This window comes from Brachypodium distachyon, chromosome 1 (assembly GCF_000005505.3).
Source record: "Brachypodium distachyon strain Bd21 chromosome 1, Brachypodium_distachyon_v3.0, whole genome shotgun sequence".
Lineage (NCBI taxonomy): Eukaryota > Viridiplantae > Streptophyta > Magnoliopsida > Poales > Poaceae > Brachypodium > Brachypodium distachyon.
This window is the reverse complement of record NC_016131.3, coordinates 8,945,339-8,964,472: the sequence shown is the minus strand read 5'-3', so window position 1 is coordinate 8,964,472 and position 19,134 is coordinate 8,945,339. Positions and strand designations below refer to the sequence as shown.

Genomic DNA, 19,134 nt, shown 5'->3' with positions numbered 1-19,134 from the left:
CACGGGCGCGTACTGGTCGTGGCGGCGGTGGCAGCACGGCTGGAAGCGGCTGCACCCGGCGAGCTGCTGCGCGCTCTGGACGCGCCGCATCGGCACCGGACCGGCCGCGCTGCACGGGCCGCGCACGCTCTGCTCGCTCTGCACGCGCCGTATCTTGGGCGCCAGCGGAGGACGCCCTGATGATGCCGCGCGCCGCTGGACCTGGACGCCGGAGGCGGAGAAGAAGAGGCGGAAGACGGCCGACGGGCGCGTGGCCCTGAGTCTGTCGTGCTCGTCGCGCATGTGGGCGAGCTCCTCGTCGCAGGTGGCCGACACGAGCACGTCTTCGTCCTCCGCTAGGCGGTACCTGACCGCGGACACGATGGTCCTCTACCCGCCGGCCATGGCTGCAAGCTTCGCTAACAGTTCCCGGAACGAGGCGTCGCGCGGCACGACGAGGACGCGCGTCTCGCCGCCCGCGTACCGGATCGCGCCGTCGGGGCCCGAGGGCAGGAAGCGGCCGCCGTGGCTGCACATCATCCTCAGCCGCGCGGGCGAAGCAGTGGCGCTGGAGACGCCGCTCGATCGCTCTGCCGCCATCGGAATCTCGATCGGGGCGACGATTGCTCCTTAGCTAGCTTGCTCACGCGCAGGAGATGGGGAGTCGTGTGGGAGTCTCCTCGGGAAGGGAAGGAGAGGGATTTCGCGTGAATGTTGTGCGCGCACGCACCGCCAAGGCTGCGAATTTATACCGCTACTACGCGTACGCGGCGACGGGAGGGAGTAGTCCGAGTTGGACCGCGATTCGAATCCGGTAGCGTCGGACGATTCCCGTTCGGAGTCGGGTGGAGAGGCCATGATTCAAATTTGCTCGATACATGGACGCATATGTGTCTAAAAAACGTCTATATAACATGTAATAGAAAAGTCAGTTAATATGGGACGGAGAGAGTAGTTTATACAAGTTCAACATGAAACATACTCTTAGTACAATCAAGAATCATAACTAATCGATCACCTTCGTTTCTCAAACAACAAAAATCAACCCCGCCCCCAAAAAAGTTCAGATCTTCTTCCGAGATGCCAGGCACGGCAACACTCGTACTTGTGCCCTACTTCATCGTTTTGGGATTGTCCGGACGACGTCTTGCCCCTTCTGCAACACCCCGGTGCCCGAGGACCTGGTGCACCACGCGCTTGGCCCCTCTCTGGCGCGTTCTCGGAATCTCAACCACTCCGGACCGGATTGCCGCTACGTTCGACGGTCTCTATACCGCTGTCCTGCATGCTCTCTACGGGCTCTCACGTCCCCTAGCCAACACCTGCCTGCTCCTGCTCCTCTGGGCCATTTGGAAGAGTCGGAACCGCATGGTCTTCGACGCCGCGCCGCACTCGGATTTGGTTTTGGCCTCGTCGATTTGCGACCTCGCTGCCCTGTGGTCTGCTCGGCTTCCCCGTCGAACTCACCCACGTTCTCTAGTCGACCGAGTGTGTCGGTTCGCGCTCGTTTGTAATCTGTATCTCCCTCTCTCCTTTTCCATGTACTCCCTCTGATCCTAAATTCTTAATTTAAATTTGCCCAAATATGGATGTATCTATTCTTAAAAAACATCTAAATACATGTAATATTTCGACAACAATTTAGAATCGGAGGGAATACTATTTTTACCTCCTTTGTTGAATAAAGATTTTGTTTCAAGTGGGGCCCTCGCCCACCGTTGCCGGTTAAAAAAAATCAACCCCAGAAGCATAATAATTGAAAAATTACGGTTTTGCCATAGCAGTCACCTGGAATTTTTAAAATCCAGTCGATTTCTGGGCCGTTGATGTATGCTCAAGATTCGTGTCAATTTTGTTTTTCTTCTGCCTCCGACCGCTTCTTCCCTTCTTCCCTGCCCCCCGTCCTTCCCTGCCCGGCGGCGTGGGGTCGGCGTTGTCGCGGCCGCACCACCTCGACGGCGACGGTGCGAGCGAGGCAGGGCGCGCTGGCGCGGCCCTCGAAGCTTGCCACCGGGGGTCGTCTCCGGCTTGACCTCCGTTGCCTCAACTCCTCCCGCTCCGGCTCGCTCCGCAAGGTGGCAGCCGAGACGGCGGATGCCGGGGCACGCGTCTTCTCCGATGAGTTCCGGGCGAGGGGGCGGGCGATGGAGCTGCCATGCGGACCGACGCTCGGCTCGTACATCACCGTGGACGCGATATGTTTCGAGGCGAAGGCAGCGGAGATTTGCTCGCTCCCGTCCGGTGAATCCCTTCCCCTTCTTATTCTGCCGAATAATGGTGATCTTTGTGGTTCGTTTTGTTCGTGCTTTGCCACTGATTTTGCTTCCAATTTTTTCGGCGGATATGGCTAGGCGAATAGGTGAAGACAACAAGGGCAAGGTCATCTCCATCCTTCCGTGGTGACTGGTGAGGTATCTCTTCGCCCGTGCGGTGAGTTGGCTCGCCTATTCTATTTTCATTCGGGGATTTGTATCATATACTCTGACGAAATCAGCATTTCCTGAGATGGATATGGATGCATCTAGGTGACAATCTGTAATTGATGTAGGTGTAGCCTTGCATGCTACAAACTGACTGTAATTTTATTTGCTGTGTTCTGGAACAGATTATTTGGTAGTCAGCTTTTGTGCATTCTGTTGTCTGTACTAGTGTGCATAGTTCGCAACATATAGCATTAGCAGTCAAGTTACTTGATCAAGGTATGCTCACAATATAACTGTGTGGGCTCCTGTACAACATATTTGGAAACCAGATGGGACTCTGAATGTGCATGCTTTAAATTTGGAATTTCTTTTTTAGGGAAGTAGATATCTTATTGATTTAAAGAAAAGCAGTTTACATAATCATTCTGAACAATCACGTCAACCTCAGGTGGGACATATCCCATCCAGAAGTTGTTGACAGCATGAACTCTAGCTAGTTTAGCAAGCTTGTGGGCTGCCTGATTGCTCTCTCTGACAGTTTTACAAACTCTGAAGTCAAACAAAACAGACTCGATGGTTGGTTCTAATACCTTCGTAGGTGCGCCAGCTGCTGGAGAGGTTCTGGTTTCTTTTGTTGATCGCCTCCACAACTGCAGAATTCTCAGCTTCTAACACCACCGAGCGGTTGCCTGGATTTGGAATTTTTTCCAAACTGATCAGGCAAGCAACAGCTTCAGCTTCCTCAGCGCTTGCGCATATTCCGGTTGCCTAACAGCAAGCCAATAAGACCATCCCTTCATGATCTCTAGCAATTCATCCAGCATAGCTATGGCCGTTTTCTTGATTGTAGGCAGCATTGACATTTAATTGATCCATCCCACTTCCGGGGGATGCCAGTTAGGGATCTTGTTTGTGAAATTCTAAACAGAGTTCATTTGGTGACATGCAGCAGTAGAAGTACCTGCAGTAGAGGTTGGCTTCTTTCCTTTATGGTTGTCTGGAGTCCTGCAGTTTATCATTAGATTATGTAAGTATCTGTCCAAAAAGTTAACAGAATTAGAGATCTTACACTCTCTTTGTCATGGATCACGTCACAGCGCAAATGCCAAGATCGTTTGGAATTCCTAGTGTGAAATCATGACTAAGATATTTGTTACTCCCTCCGATTCATATTAATTGTCGAAATATTACATGTATCTAGACGCTTTTTAGTCATAGATACATTCATATTTGGACAAATTTGAGACAATTAATATGGATTGGAGGGAGTACTATGCTTTGCTATTCCTGTCCTTCAAATCTGTTTTGTTTGACTAGTCACTTCCTTAGATGTGGCCCCAGAAAAAACTAGTTGTTTTGCATCTGAGGTTATGAAGCATATTTGTTAACCCTGTTGGACAGTATATTTTTGTAGTTGAAGCATCAAGGTTCCTATACAATTTTGTAGCAGAGACACATCCCTGTTCGTACCCATTTGGTTTTGCATCGGTTCTGCTTTGCCATAACCGTTTAGCTAATATACACATTCAGTTATATCAGATTTTCTAAGATCCAATTATATTTTTATTAGTTTCAGTATTTGCTCTTATGTCATTATTTAAAATTTGTAAGGGGACAAGCTTTGCAGTGTTTTTATGCTGCCTAAGATTGCCTTTTTGGTTTGCTATAAGGTAATTCACACTTTATTTGTCTTTTTTTTAGATTTTTTGAGTTCTTTGAATTCTTTGCTGGTGTTGGCTGTGTGCTATAGGGGAAGGAAATCTAATTAGTGTTAGTGTTGATTAGTACTCGTGTTAGATGCCAAAGATGTTGCAGATGATGTAGTGTTGCAGATCTGATTTTCTTATCTTCGATATCATTTCAGATGATGTAGTGTTGTTATTCTGACCGTATAAGCGGAAACCTTGAGCTGATCATGAATGTACCTAACCTGACCCCTCTTAAGCAGCAATAACTCCTGCCCAGCTTAATCGTTCCTTCAGGTGTGCTCAATCATTTCATATGAAACATCAAAACACGTTTTGACATGGCAATATTTGGTTTGAATTTAGTTGCACTGCATTATGATTTCAATTACACTACCTTTACTTTCGCAATTGAAAGTCCGCCAAGTTGCCATTAATTGCAATTCCAGCATTCTTGAATTGGAAAGTGAAGGTTGGTCCTGTACTGCGAGCAATTCCTTAGGTTTTGAAATCTCGTTTGAGCTTTTAATCAGTTAATTCCTGTTTGCACTGGGTTTCAGAGTCAATCACATTACTTGCTGTTGCAATCGCAGTTTTTGAAATTGGAATTTGCAGTCTCTTTTTTCTTCGAACTTTTTGTAATATATAGATTTTGATCCCATTTGCACTGATTTTAAAATTTAATTGCATTCGTTCCGTTGTTGCAATCCCAGTTTTTTCAAATTGCAAGTGCAATTTATTGTTCTGGCTCTTTTTCTTCCCTTGTCGTTATGGACTTTGATCCAATTTTGCACTAAGTTTTTGAAATTTCAATTTACACACAACACTGCCTGTAGACAGGCTATTGTAGAATACTACAGCCTGTAGACAGCCCATTGTAGCATAAGTCCAGTACATAATAAGCCCATAAGGCAATAGGAAAGCCCGGTACTGGACCCTTCGATGTTGTATGAACGGTTGATGGGAAAGTGGCTGGAATTTTGCAAAATTCCAGTAACTTGTGCAATAGAACAGACCTAGTTATTCAGTACACAAAATCAAATTCAACCTAGCGTCACTTCGATTTTGGCTGCGGAACAGGAAATTCCATTGAGAACGGTGAGTTTCTCCTCTTTGCTCCACTTGCTTTGCTGGTTTACCATCTCCCAGCCACAGGGCCCCTTGTCTTTGACATGTCCATGCTTGAATAGAGCAACACGGCTCAGCGCCATGGATGCCTCCACGATGTGCTTTACAAAGCCTAGATATCTCGCTGTTGTCTGAAAGCCAACGACTACCAGCTCCTTGAGATGGCAGTAGCGTGCAGTAGAGGGCTGCCACGGAGGTATCTCCGGGCCCGGCTCCTCTTGGGATTTGGGATCAACATGGACATGAATGGTCTCCAGCAATGGCGCTGCCTCGATGAGGAGGACGGGCCCTGAGACATCCCGAGAGGAAGGCACCTCCGCAACCAGCAGCTTCCGGAAATTGGCCATTAGACAAACGGGATTCTTGAGGCCGATCCACATACCTGGCCCAGTAAACCACAGGGCAAGATCCGTCATGCCGATGGCGCGTTCGAAGAAGCTCATAAGCACGCGAAAGATGCGATCCAGATTGTTACGATAATGGAAAGACAAACTGTCCCCTTCCAGCGGGCCAACAGAGAAGACGAAGCTCACATGTGTAAGGCAAGGGGCAGCGGTGGCGGAGCTCAACACAAAGGAGGAATGCAAAACAGTGAGACTTTGGAGCTTGGGGAGAGAGCTAAGCTCAACTATGATCAAGGGGCTGTCAATGACAAGCTCCCTAATTTGTGAGTTGGGTGCATTGAATACCAGCCTCAAGCTTTTACCTGTCAAGGGATAGCGGCAGGAGATGAGGTGCAGAACTTGCAGCTGAGGAGGCGGCAAGCACGGTCTGGCGTTGACTTGGGCAAGCCTTGCAAGACGAGCGTGGTGAGCGCTGTGAGGCCCTCGAGTGACGGCGGCAAGCAGTTGGTGAGCTTGAGGCATTGCAAGCGAGACTCGGCTGGCTTTGCGCTGATGCTGGTACCAGGGGGGAAACTGTAGGCCGGCGGCTTGTGCGCGATCAGGCCCGTGGGCGTGGCGACAAGCTCCAGATCCCGGATGCCCCAGGAATTGATGGCCTCCGCTATGAGAGGCGTGCGATGCAGCTGGGCGAGGCGCTGCACGGCATGGCGAAAACCTCGAACGACAGCCTGGTGGCACGGCGGCTAGCTCCGCTGGCCAAGAGGCTCTTGACGGAGGCGACCATGGAGCGCGTGGCGCGGCGCTCGTACCGTCCGGTGATGTCGGTTACCATGTTGCTGCCGAAATAACATAGTTGATGCGTTCTCCTGGCCTCGCGGAGGAGGAGGAGGCGTCGCCTGTAGCGCGGCGGCAGTGCGTCGGTGACTTTGAGATCCAGCACGGGCAGCTCGCGGGGGAGGTGGGCCAAGCGCCTGGAGAGCGCGGTGCGGGAGTTGACACGGCGCAGGATTTGTAGAAGCAGATCGTTGCTGAGCGCACTGAGGCGGTCCTCGCCGCAGGCCTGCCGGCGCTGGCGACGGGAGGGAAGATCCTTCTTCTTTCTGGCGGCCATGGGAGAATAAGTTTAGCGGAACCAGGAACGGCCTGGTTAGGGTTTGCTTCTAGGGAGTCGTGTGGGAGTTTCGTCGACGTGAACTTCGCGTGAATGCTATGCGCACGCGTATGCGGCGACGGGAGGGAGTCCGATCGAGTTGGACTGCGATTCGAATCCGGTCGCACGATCCCCGTTCGGAGTCGGGGAGGAGTGCCCGCGGCCATGCGAGTCCGAGTTCAATGGGCCAGCTCTATGTTAAAAGCTAGCAGACCGGCCCAGCGGCCCGTTTCAAGTATTCAACCCCGAGCTCTCGATCGATCAAACCAGCGAAAGCGAAAGCAGCAATGGAGGTGGACAAGCTCACGGCAACGATGCGCGACTACTCCAACAACAACCGCCTACAACAGGCCTCGCCCTTGGCTGTGCCCTGCGGCGGCGGCGGCGAGCCGGCGGCGATGAGCGAAGAAGAGCCATGCACCGTGCGGGTGCGGTTCCCGGACGGCCGTGTCCTCTGCGAGAACTTCGGCGCCGACCGTCCGGCCACGGAGCTATTCCTATACTGCCAGTCGGTGCTTGTCCAAGGCGGGGGCGCGATGCGGCCGTTCCGGCTCGTGAGGCTCGCCGGTGGCGCCACCAACGAGATACGCCCCGACGGGTCGTCTTTCCGGAAATTCGGGCTGCACCACTGCACCGTGCATCTCGTTTTCTATGTTTGATTAGTTCGGCTCCTCAAGCAGCAGCATCACCGGACGGCCGCGGAGGCGTGTCAACTAGCTAGTAGTAGTGCTGCAATTAGCAAGAACGGTGACCAACAAGAAAACGACTCTGGATGCGACCGAAGACGAAGCCGAGCCATGGGCGGGCAGATGAAGAATTGGCGGTTGGTGTTGGGCCGCGTTGGCCACGGTGAGATTCGCGATGAAGTCAGACCTGAGACATGAACGGCTTGCTTTGCTTGTACCGAATTTTTGCAGGCAATTGTGAGTTTGGTGGGGCCTCTTGGACATGGAAAATTAAGCAGCTCTGGCTGAAGGATACTGTACAGTACAGACTGTCTAGCATGCGTTTTCTTTGTTTGTTGTTGGCTACAAAATTATCAGACCTGAGGCTGTATGTGTTTATCAAGTACAGTTAGGTTTTAGTTAAGAGCACTGTGCACTGGTTCAGCATGTACAGTCGCCTGATTTAGCTATTAATATGCTTTCAGTTTAATTGGTGTAAATCATGACCTCTTTCATTTAATTGAGTTCCACATAAATTCTAGAGAACTGTACAGCCGCATTCACCCGCATCATCCAACAAACTCCACTTCTATGTTTGAAATGGCAGGTTTTCATTTAGTAGAAGTTCGGTTTTTGGAGTTTCATCATCAGTTCACACTATTTGTTTTCTAAAAAATCTACTTCACTTGAATTTAATAGCCCTGAAGGTGCAAGGAGCTACTTTTGTGCTTATTATTGGCAGAGCGAGGTGTGGAGGTGAGGAGAGCCAAGGGGCTGACCGATCTGATTGATCGGAGGAAATGCGGGTTAACGCCTCATCGTCACGGAGCTGGCCGTGGTACCCGCATTCTCTTCCAACGTCTGCTACTTCGAGCCATTTTGTTTGCTGAGTGGAGCACCCATATTGACATATGCTCTTCGATTGTCACTTGCCAGCAGAAACATGTTATTATATGCTTGTATAATCCAAGATCTAGTACTCCCTCCCTCTCATATTAAATGTCACTAATTTAGTACAAACATTTATGAAACAGAGGTAGTACTATTTATCCGTGAATAAACTCTTTTGTTGTCACATAACAAATTTAACGGGTCCAAAGAACTATCAAAATAAATAACTGGCAACTATTTGCTTTCTTAAACACGAATCTAAATATGTGTCATTTTTCTCTTAAAAAATGTGCATCATTTTATATTCGAAGAACACGTGAGATTCATGCCAACTGTACGGCAAAAAAGGGAAAGAGGTGAAAGGAAAAAAATAACATAGAGGAAACCAAAGCAAGCCGGGAAGAGCCAAAATGAGAGGAACGAAAAGCAACTGCACACTCCAACGATTTAAACTCATACTACCCACAAATCCTATCCTCGTAGAACCAATGCAAAAACAGGAGCCATGCAACTGACGACTAGGGGAACCAGAAGGCCGTGTTCTCAACAAAATAAAAACAAAATAAATCGAGAAGACTATCTTTCCAGGGAATAACATAACGAAACAAATTGTCATATCCACAGTACAGGACACCAGTACAACTTCCATTTTGATATTCTAGTTCAATCCTGAATTTTAATTGACCGCCATTCTAAGTATTATATGTTCTGTCTACAAAGAAATACAGTCCACAAGGACACGACCTTATTGAGCTTAGGGGAAAAACAATGTATTTAAGTTTTTTATACTCCAAAGATGTAAGAAGGGTAGTTCTGCTCAAAGTGAGAAAATTTCGCGATGCTAAGTTCTGTTCCAACTAACTGCATAAATGAAGTCCTCTCACTAGTTTTAATATAAGCTCCTGACAGAGTTCCACTCGGTGTCCAAAACTTCATGGCTGAATCATGACCATACCACTGTCTGGAGCAGACTTCTCCCATCTACCGACGCCCTCCAGGTTTCCTTGCACCTGGAGCTTGTTCTTCTTCATCTGATTCGACATCTCCATACTGCCAAAGACGCAGCCTTTCCTTCTTTGCTTTCTCCTGGAACTGCTCCAGATTATTGAGTGCTGTCTTCCTCTCCTTGGTGTCCCATCTCTTGCTTCTTTCAAGCCGAGCAAGCCCTTCCTGCACATACAGAATGAGTACATTATTGAATGAACTTTCCAGATTACACAAGTAGATTACTGGGATGAGTTAGCTGCCAGTCTTAATAATGACACCTAATAACAATTATTTCCATTTGTTTTTACAAATATTACGAATAATTACTTACAAAAATTCAAAGTTTGGCAATCTATGACTCAATACAGACAACCGTGGTTAGAATCAGATATTCAGGTGTTATTGGTTTTCTAAAGCCCAGAGTCCATATATACCATAATATACCACATTTCAGGGGGGAAAACATCAGAAACGGGATCTGGATATTTCAAGGTCAATGTCAGCCGCAAAACATTGTGAGCCAATTCTGAGTTATTGTTTAAACCTGCTAAAACTGCTTAAGTGATATTCTCCAACCCTATTTTTCATAGGATCTAAAAATATTTTTTATAAAAGAACGCTTCATGTGGAAAGATGAAAGCAGACTCTGCAGAAGATCACCAGCCCATAATGCAAAGTAGTCAGTAGCACAAACCTCAAGCATGGCAGCATTGATGCTGGATTCTGCCTCTCCATCAACCAGAGTCACAATGAGAATAGGCCCAGTCCCTTGTCCCTTTGATTTTCCACCAGAAGTATCACGTTCCTCAATCATTGCCCGGTATTGTTTCGAACTGCTGAGAAGGCATTCACTAAGATACTCAGCTGCTTCCTGACCATAATCATCTTCCAGGCCAGGCACTTTTATGAAGGCAAGGCTGCACAGCTGAGCAAGAGCAGGAGAAGAGGATACTGATGGGTCTGCAGGTCGTATGCGGCTATAAGGAACCACTTCTTGGTTACCATAATCAATGTAAAATACTTCAAACTTGTCATCTACAGACTCTACAGCTCCTCGAGGTCCATTGACAATCTGCACAAGGAGTTACAATGGAAATGCTTCCTTAGGGTATCGTATGACTGTAAGAAAAGTATAAGCATGTAGCATTGCATAGGAATGGACCACTCAGCATGTTTTCCAACAATACAGGCAACTTGATAAGATATACTGCTACCGTATTCTGGTCATGTGCACTGTTAGTTTCTTAAGTATGACACTCAGGCATCTGCCACTTCCTTATAGTTATGTAATAACAAAAGGTAAAATTAGCTGCCTACAATAGCATTTACTAATTTTTCACAAGTTAGAAGTTCGCGACAGAAGAAAATTAAGTAGTCAACAGTAGCAGAACATTAGTGAAATATGAGTGCGATGAGCATAAGTCTATGAAAACTAACAATGGTTTAACTAAGAATAAATTTATAACTCATTTACCTTGTGGTCAGGTCCACTGGCTCGAGTAAGATACTGATACTTGTTAAACACACATGAATTAAATGGCTAATGACAGATCTAGCATAGGTATCTCTAAGGAAATGGCCCAAACCACTGTCCAAAATTTAAAACTAATTGTACAGTTACCCGCAAAAAAAAACTAATTGTACAGTTACAAGTAACTGATAGACAGTTTAACTCACAAAGATGGCAGGTATCTTACACTTAATGGCGCGGAAAATGTTTTGCATAGAAACTTGAGACAAATAGATATGAAAAGGAACTTTCAGTGAAGATGATGTAGAAATAAGTTACTAAGGTTAGCACAAGAATAGTTAGTTATTTTTAACCATACCATGGCTCTATTCCAGGAGTTGTCGAGGCTAAACTGAGCAAGGACTATCTCTCCCTTCACAGGATTAAAAGCACCAATGACTGGTGCGTCTTTAAGTTTCAATGATGCAAGCTGTTGTTGAATGGAAGACACTCTCTGGTCACCTACTGTCTGGGCATAGAACTTTCCACCTCCAAGGACTTCAGTAACAACAACCTGAAGTCAGATAATAGAGCCCATGTCAGCATTATTTTGGCTAAGCCAAAAATGTGTTTTTCAATATTTAATACTCCGTATTTGTTCAGGAACAAACCTTGAGAATTTCCTTTTGTTTGGATTCAGAGGCTGATCCATTGGAAACTTCTTCACCCTCCACGTAGTTCTCCCATATCTTGAAAACAAAAAGGTGTCAGTAACAGAAGTATATATATTTATATACTAGCATAGTGTCAATGCTTTGCTACAAAATCGTTAAAAAAATAGAATAATGACAACATAATAGTAAGATCATGCGCAACGTCAATAAGGCCTGACAACAGGCTTTGCTAGATTTGAACTATGAACCCAATCTCATAATAGAGAATGGAGAGCAGAGACAACACAAAGATTGGGGAAGATAGGGTTATTGCAGATTTTTACTTGTTATGTCCGATGTGATAAGAAAATGGCTGAGAAAGAGTGAACTGACGACCGCAACCTCCGAACTTTATAGGTAGGAAAGATATACTCCAAGATGAATGAGTTACCTTCAGTTTCTGCTGCTTTGCGGACTGTTCAGCTCTTGTGAGGACATGAGCATCCGGAATCCGATCCAAGTTAAATGAATTAAGCTTGGCCAACCCAGCCTCCAAAAGAACAGAAGACATGTTGGTCCTGGACTCCCACAAGGAACCTATGAATGTTCCAGTTCTATCAACTGCTTCAACCTCAATCTGCAAAATAATTTGGTATTGTTTATATATTCAAGACGAAAATATAGGGCATAGCGGAGAGGCAACCGGAGTCATACCTCCACATCACGCTGTAAAATCATCCTCCTCATCAAAGCAATAGCTTCGCTCGAGTAGGGCTCATCTTTACCTGGGCACCTAACACCAGACAATGAAAAGGCGATGCTGCATGTCTCCTTTGGAATTGTTAGCTTGAAACGATGGCCACTGAAAACATATTCAATAATAGCAGTATGCCTTTTGTTCCTCTGTAGGAACGGAAGGAAGTCTTTGGCCTTTTTAGAAGAAACCTGAGTCAATATGAACCGATAACAAGTTAGCACAGAAGCAGGTCAAGTGTCAAAGGAAACTAATGAAAGAAGCAAAAGAAGGCCATACAATTGTCAAATCTGTTATATGCATCACAGGAGAAAGTTTGCCAGAATGAAGTCCTTTTTTTGCTTTCTCAGCTCGTGAATGAGCTGCTAATAGAGCATCAAAATAATGTGATCTTTCCTCGTAGTCGCGGTGTTTAGATATCTCAGCAAAGCCCCGCGAGAGCAAAAGTTCAGCAACATTAATTCTAGGCTGGTTGCCCGGGCTAGTGATTGAAGATGTGTCATCTCCGCTGGCCAGTGATGGTGAACCTACAAAAACCGAACCATAATCCAGAACTCTGGTATCAGCTGCGTTTGACGAGGAAAGAACATTCTGTCCATCCATAGTGCTGATCCTTCTAGAATATTCCATTTCCACAGTCACCTAAAAAATCGAAAGGAAAAAATCAATCACTTTCAACTAAGATCACAACTTCTCATTGTTGTAACTTCAGTCAGAATATAGAGAGACCATATACATACTTGTTTGCCAATCAACCGTGTGCGCAAGAACTCCTTAGATTCACGAGCAAAATTTGCAGGCTTTTCCTCTTTACGAGGATTGCCTAGCTTAGGAGCCCTAATACTTGAAAGATTAACCCGGCGTTCTGCCGAAGGACTGCCGTGTGGAGCAGCATCATCAGCAACAATAATGCAATCCCCACTGACAACTTCTACCACCTATGAAGAGATCAAAATGAACCAAGTTTGTTAGTCACACAAATCATGATAAAAACACTACGTTGAAAACATGAAACCTACTTTTCCAGTGAATTTCTGGTCATGGATTGGCTTCGAGTTTGTGACTGGTGGCTTAAATCCAGTCCAAATGCGCAGCTGTTCGTTCTTTGCCTTAAGTTCAGCACTCTTCAGCTTTATTTTGACTTCGACATCTAGCATATTCGCGCTCCACTCGACATATTTCGCAAGACCCTGTAATGGGAAGGTTAAAAACAATTTTGAAATGCAGAATGCCTAACAACTTAAGAAAATTAAGCAATGTTTGTCTCTAAGAATGAATATTGTGAATACAAGGAGTTTGTATAAAATAGTTAGTCATACATTTTCAACAAGCTCAAGGGACAAGTCCTTTGCAGTGTCACCATCAGGGTAATACACTGAACCAATTATATTGTTAAAGCTGTCTGTGCCCTCCACAACAATCCGCACCTAGAGGGAAATACAAAATATGATGAAAGGGTGAGAAACGTTGGCTCCAAATATGCCATAAAATTTTGAACTAAAGGTGTCTTACATCTCTGCTCAGAACTCGAGTCTCTGTGAAGTGCTTAGCTTCTCTGCCAAACCTGTCTGGTGGAATTTCAGTAGATACCGCCGATGCAGCAAGCCTTTGTGCTGTAGTCAGTGGTGCAGGAGTTTCCCCAGAATCGTCACCATTTGTGGCATCGGCAGTGCCCTCCGCTTCAGTAACAACAGTAGGATTTGGTGGGCGTCTCCCCATGGATGGAGCCTACATTTCATTGTTCTCAATGTTTTATCTTCTAAAGGAAAAGGCATACAGAGGAAAATAAAGGGCATGTGAAGCATACCTGTACTCCAGCAACATATATCTGCACAAATTGGAAACTTGGGAGCAAGTAAACACGGATAGTACTGCCATCACGAACTTGTTCAACAATAGCTTCCAGACTCTTTCCTTTATTAGCAACCGCAAAACCCTTTGCATCAAAACCACTTGATTCACCAATTGCTGATGGTGGAAGATCTCTTATGGATTCTTCAGCAGCACCAGGTTCCTATTTGGTTCCCGGAGAATATGAAACAAAAGCAAGTCATCATTCAATATGACATTCATGCCATCCAATTGAAAAGGCTGGTTGCCAGACAGCAGGAAACCCAAGATTGCAAACCTTGCTCCAACGCCCTAAACCCTGTTGTTTGGCAACTTCCTCCAACCTCTGCAGCTCGGCAAGATATGGGCTTTGTTCACCGCCCTTCGGGACTTGTTCTTTTACCTGATCAAGCAAATAAGATTAAAAATTAGTGCAACATTTAGCAGGATAAAATACACGAGGAAAGAGTAAAAGATCATCACCCTTGCCCATCCTGCAGAAACTACTGAGTAGGCAACATTCTTGTCGCCGAGGTAAACAGTACCAAATTCCCGTCCAATGTTAGGAGCTGTATAGTCCACTCTGAATGTAACCTCCTGCAGTAAGTAGTAGTTTTAAATTTTGAATAGAAAAGAAAAATGTTTTCTGCGAATATAATGTATACACAGGAGATTTTGGAATGGATGTAAAATTCAGATGGTGTACCTTTCCTACACAGAGTTCCCTCAGGAACTCCCTGCTCTGCCAAGCAAATGGTTCGTCCACTCCACTACGACGAGCCTAGAGCAGCATGAAGTTTCCGATTCAATAGACAAGGAAAAAACAGAGAAAGAAATAAAAGGTAAAGATATGTATTTCGCAACAAACAGCACCAACTCTATTATAGGTTTATTTCTTTAAGAGTTAACCGTGCGAACATAACACAATCAAAGATTAGGAATAACAATGCAATGGTGGAGATAATTATTGTGACAAATATGAACTTCCATCAGCTCCCAAGCTTAACATGGAAACCACATTCAATTACTTTACAGAATTCATGGACGAAATTAAGAGAGACAATAATAAGTTGAAATGTCAAACAATATTTCTATTGTTGACAAGGATTTCATCAACTGCAGATTGAATCTTACCAGTCTTGGAGCCATAAGGTATGACAGAGTGATGGACTTCTCTGGCGGGATCTCTGCCTTTGTACTGCCCATGATGAGAAGGCAGTCACCAGAAGTCACAGCCTTCACCTTACCCCTTAGCCATCCTGACGCTCCTGTGTTTGATGCCATGGTAGTAGCAGTTATATGCTGTAATCAAAAGGAAAGATAGAACTCCATTAGCAATTAAACCAAATTTAGCAGAGTCCTTATAATTCCACAGATTCTTTTTATTTAGTTGATTTGTGACTCATATTTTCACGCAATAGGTCACATGTTGCTAAAGGAAAGATGGAACTCTATTAGCAATTAAACCAAATTTAGCAGTCTCCTTACAATTCCACAGATTTTTTTTTAGTTGATGTGTGACTCATAATTTTCACTCCACAGGTCACATGTTGCTAGAAGGAAAGAAGAAAAATGGGTGATCATGTGCCAAATTGACCACAATGTCAATTTTTCACATAAATCCCTGCTGTTTTTTTACGTTGCAAATCAATTCACTCCAAGTCTCAGACCCTACAACAGCCCTCTTTACAATACGCAACATCAATATTACAGAAAGAAGGGGGGATTACCGGCAGTAAACATCACAGATATATATGTAGGAACATGAAGTGGACAGCAGGATATCACATCCAGCTATTATCCCTACACTACACAAGAATTGCTAAAAACGAACATGTTACTACAAAAGGAAACATAGGAAAAGAATTGCACCCAGCAGATTTGGCCCACGCCTACCCCAAAAACCTGCAAGAGTCCAACCACTCCCGGGCAATGGCGGAGAACCCAATAGGACCCAGAGTAGGATCTGGGAGATCACGGAGATGAAACGGGGAGTAGGCGACGAGGAATAGGAGCGAGGGGGATGAGGCGCTCGGCGGCGGCTCAGGAAGGAAAAAGAGAAGAGGAAAACTACACAGCGGCAATTCCGTGATCTGGATCTTTAATGGCTGGAAACTTCCAAGCACTTCTGCCACAGCGACTAGGCGGGAGGAGGCGACGCCATCTCGGGATCGGTGCGGCGGGCCGGCGGCGGCAGACGGCAGGCGAGGTGGCTCGGAGGCTCTCGGCGGCGGATCGGATCGGGGTGGAGTAGTGGAGTCGTGGGTAAAGACAGAGAGCATCGGATCAGGACTCTCACCTCGGCGCGGTCGCCCGGAGAGCGACGAAGACGGAGCGGATCCCGGCGAGCGAGGTTCGCGGCGTGGGGTCCCTTCTCGCCGGCTTCGCGGCGAGGGGAGAGCGCGTGAGGTTTTTGGATGTATCGACTGGCTAAACGGGAGACTCTCGGAAGAGATCAAGCTCCTCCTCCTTTATAAAGAGTGCGAAACCTCATAGACTGAACGTTCCGGCCTGAAGTAGAAATACGGCGCATAGTCTAATACGGCACGGTTTACCTTTCTTTTTTCTTTGGGTTTTTCTTTTCATGGCCTGATACGGTACGCTTGTTCAGGTTAATAAACTTTATTTAATTTGTGCTTAGCAGGCACCTACTACTGGTAGCAAAATCATTCGACAACGGAAAGCAAATCGGTTCGGTTTAATTCGGTTTAAATCAAGATATTGCAAGTGAGATCTGCAATCCAGATGTGGGTGGAGGGCGAAATGTTTCCAATCAAGAAATTACCAGACAGAAGACCAAAACCAAAAGGCAAGAATTAGCGAAGAGGACCTGCTGATTTTCAGAGCTTTCGCCCATTTTTTTCCATGCACCAGACAAAAGAGTAGGGCGACCAACTAATTGCGAGCTATACCAAATTTTCGTCATATAAAATAAACAAAAACATGGTATTGCACACAAGTTCAAATTCAAATGAAATAATTCTAAATTTCATTTGGAATTAGATACATTGTCGAGCTTTTGGAAGGAACCGAAGTGCATCGAGATTAGCAGCCCAAAAGAGAGATCAGATAAGGAAGCGGCAGCGTGAAACGACAAGCAACCGTTTTTTTATTTTTCCCGCCGTGCAAGAGATAGAAGCGGCAGTATGGGAGTAGAACAACCTCTTTTGTTTCTTTCGCGCCACGTTAGAGATTAGATAAGAATGCAATAACGTAAAACTAGAGCAAAGGTGGCCAATTAATATGAAACGGTGGGAGTATGAGATAAGGAAGCAACGGTTTTCCTATTTTATCATGCAATAATAGGAAACCACGACATATCGTCTCCACCTATTATTGCACGGTAAAATAGGAAAACCGTGACAGCATTAAAACGCCTAGGTCACGCCCATGACAGCATGTTGACACGCCTAGGTCACGCCCTGACAGCATGGTAAAATAGGGAGTATAATTTTGTTACGTGAAGTTGTCCAAATTTTAGGGCCTCTTTGATTCGCAGGATTTCAAAATCGCAGGAATAGGAAAAACATAGGATTTGAATGTCATGGCATGTTGAATCCTATGGAAATTCAAAACACAGGAATGTGTAGTAGAAGTTGTTTGATTGCACCACAGGAAAAATGTAGGATTTGCTTAAAGGATCATGTGCTACTCATTGTTGTCATAGAGACAAAGGAAATTTTCCATGAGGTTAGATCTCATGGAAATTTTCTTTTGGAATTGCATGCAAACTAGTCCATAGGAAGTATTCCTGCGGTTTCAATTCTTGTAAATCAAACGAGTTACGAAGGAAAAATTACTTAGGAATAGAACCCTCCAAATTTTCTATGAAATTTCTTTGAATCAAACGAGCCCTTAGAACAAAAGTTTCAATTGATGCCTAACGTGTGCGTGGCAGCCTAGATATACGGAATAGAAAAGAGTATCCAAATGTATCTGGACTCTTGCACAGTTGCACAATTCAAATGTTTCAACATTGGGAATTGGGGCCTCTTCCACTTGCTCCATTACTCCGATCGCTGAACTGTATCCTGGTTGTGACGTTGAGCGGATCGACCCTTTTAAAGGCACATCGAGGCTTTACCTTACTTTGCTCTTGCCATTGACAAATGACAATCTGCTTCGACGAGTACTTCTGTTCCGTCCATATTTTCCCGTGAGATCTTTTTCCCCCATTGACTCGTGTTTTTATCAAGTGGTCGAGGGAGGATTGATGACCCGGTTGACAATTTTTGTCGCTAGGCTACTTGCGATTTTCCACGAGCTACACGCATGCACGGCACTAGCGATTTGATCGGCACACAGAAATAATGTAGCGATCCTGGTGCCGGTATAAGTGAAAAGTATCGAACTGTATTAAGATCGGGTGATTAACACATCTGCGTGACTGTGTTGCGATGCTCTCAAACACTGAACTTTCACACAGGAAGTTCTTCAGAAAACACAACGATCGTCCCTCGATTTCCCGTTTGTACAAAAAATAAGGCGTGTTTTTAAACGGTCATGGACCAACGGCGATTTTATACGCACAATCCACGGCGTCCCATCTTGAAGTAGTCAGGTGGTACGTATCGTTGTTTAACTTACCCAACTACAACACCCACGTGGGAATCAAGTGACTCGTGGTAGTCTGGTGGACCACCATATCCCCTTCTATGTACTGTAATATTTTGATTATCCTGTTAGAAGCACAAACCTGCGTAAGTTCTCATCTCCGTTTTTAAATACTCCCTCCGATTCATATTACTTGTCTCAAATTTGCCAAAAGATGAATGTATCTGTGTTCAAAAAGCGTCCAGATACATGTAATATTTCGACAAGTAATATGGATCAGAGTGAGTATAAAAGTTACAGTGTAATTTATTAAACTTTTATTAAGTTTATAAGAAAAAACTAGTAACAGCTCTAACTCTAAATTAGTTTTATTAAGTGGGTCATGCTGTATATTACCATGCTTATTTCATATTGTAGATGTTGGTATGTTTTCCTATAAACTTGTTCAAACTTTAAAAAGTCTAAAACTTAGAACAAAAAAAAATATGATTTCTTATATTTATGGGCAAATACGGAAAGACACAGCAATGTCAGTGGTTGGGTAGGTTCTGACTCTGAACATTTGGCTCCAGGGTTCGCCTTCCCCGGTAATTAATGCTTTGAGGGAGTGCTATGAGCAATACTGTAAAAATGTAGAGCTA

The 19,134-nt window shown here is 45.2% G+C and overlaps 1 protein-coding gene and 1 long non-coding RNA gene across 2 annotated transcripts; one reads left to right on the top strand and one right to left on the bottom strand.

Moving 5' to 3' along the window:
• The first annotated feature begins 1,850 nt into the window (after positions 1 to 1,850).
• LOC104582659 lies at positions 1,851 to 2,759 on the top strand. The gene is made up of 2 exons (XR_730528.3): positions 1,851 to 2,220; positions 2,331 to 2,759. It is a non-coding gene; the product is annotated as an uncharacterized LOC104582659 (long non-coding RNA).
• A 6,069-nt stretch (positions 2,760 to 8,828) lies between these two features.
• On the bottom strand, positions 8,829 to 16,397 carry LOC100832402 (ribonuclease TUDOR 1). The gene is made up of 17 exons (XM_003561032.4): positions 16,239 to 16,397; positions 15,074 to 15,241; positions 14,646 to 14,720; positions 14,423 to 14,536; positions 14,238 to 14,342; positions 13,917 to 14,123; positions 13,622 to 13,837; positions 13,429 to 13,536; positions 13,129 to 13,299; positions 12,850 to 13,047; positions 12,389 to 12,751; positions 12,070 to 12,300; positions 11,807 to 11,992; positions 11,374 to 11,451; positions 11,082 to 11,276; positions 9,947 to 10,324; positions 8,829 to 9,435 (listed from the first exon to the last, which is right to left on the bottom strand). Exons 2-17 carry the CDS (start codon positions 15,221 to 15,223, stop codon positions 9,247 to 9,249), a joined length of 2,964 nt encoding a protein of 987 aa, XP_003561080.1. The 5' UTR covers positions 15,224 to 15,241; positions 16,239 to 16,397; the 3' UTR covers positions 8,829 to 9,246.
• Positions 16,398 to 19,134: the final 2,737 nt, after the last annotated feature.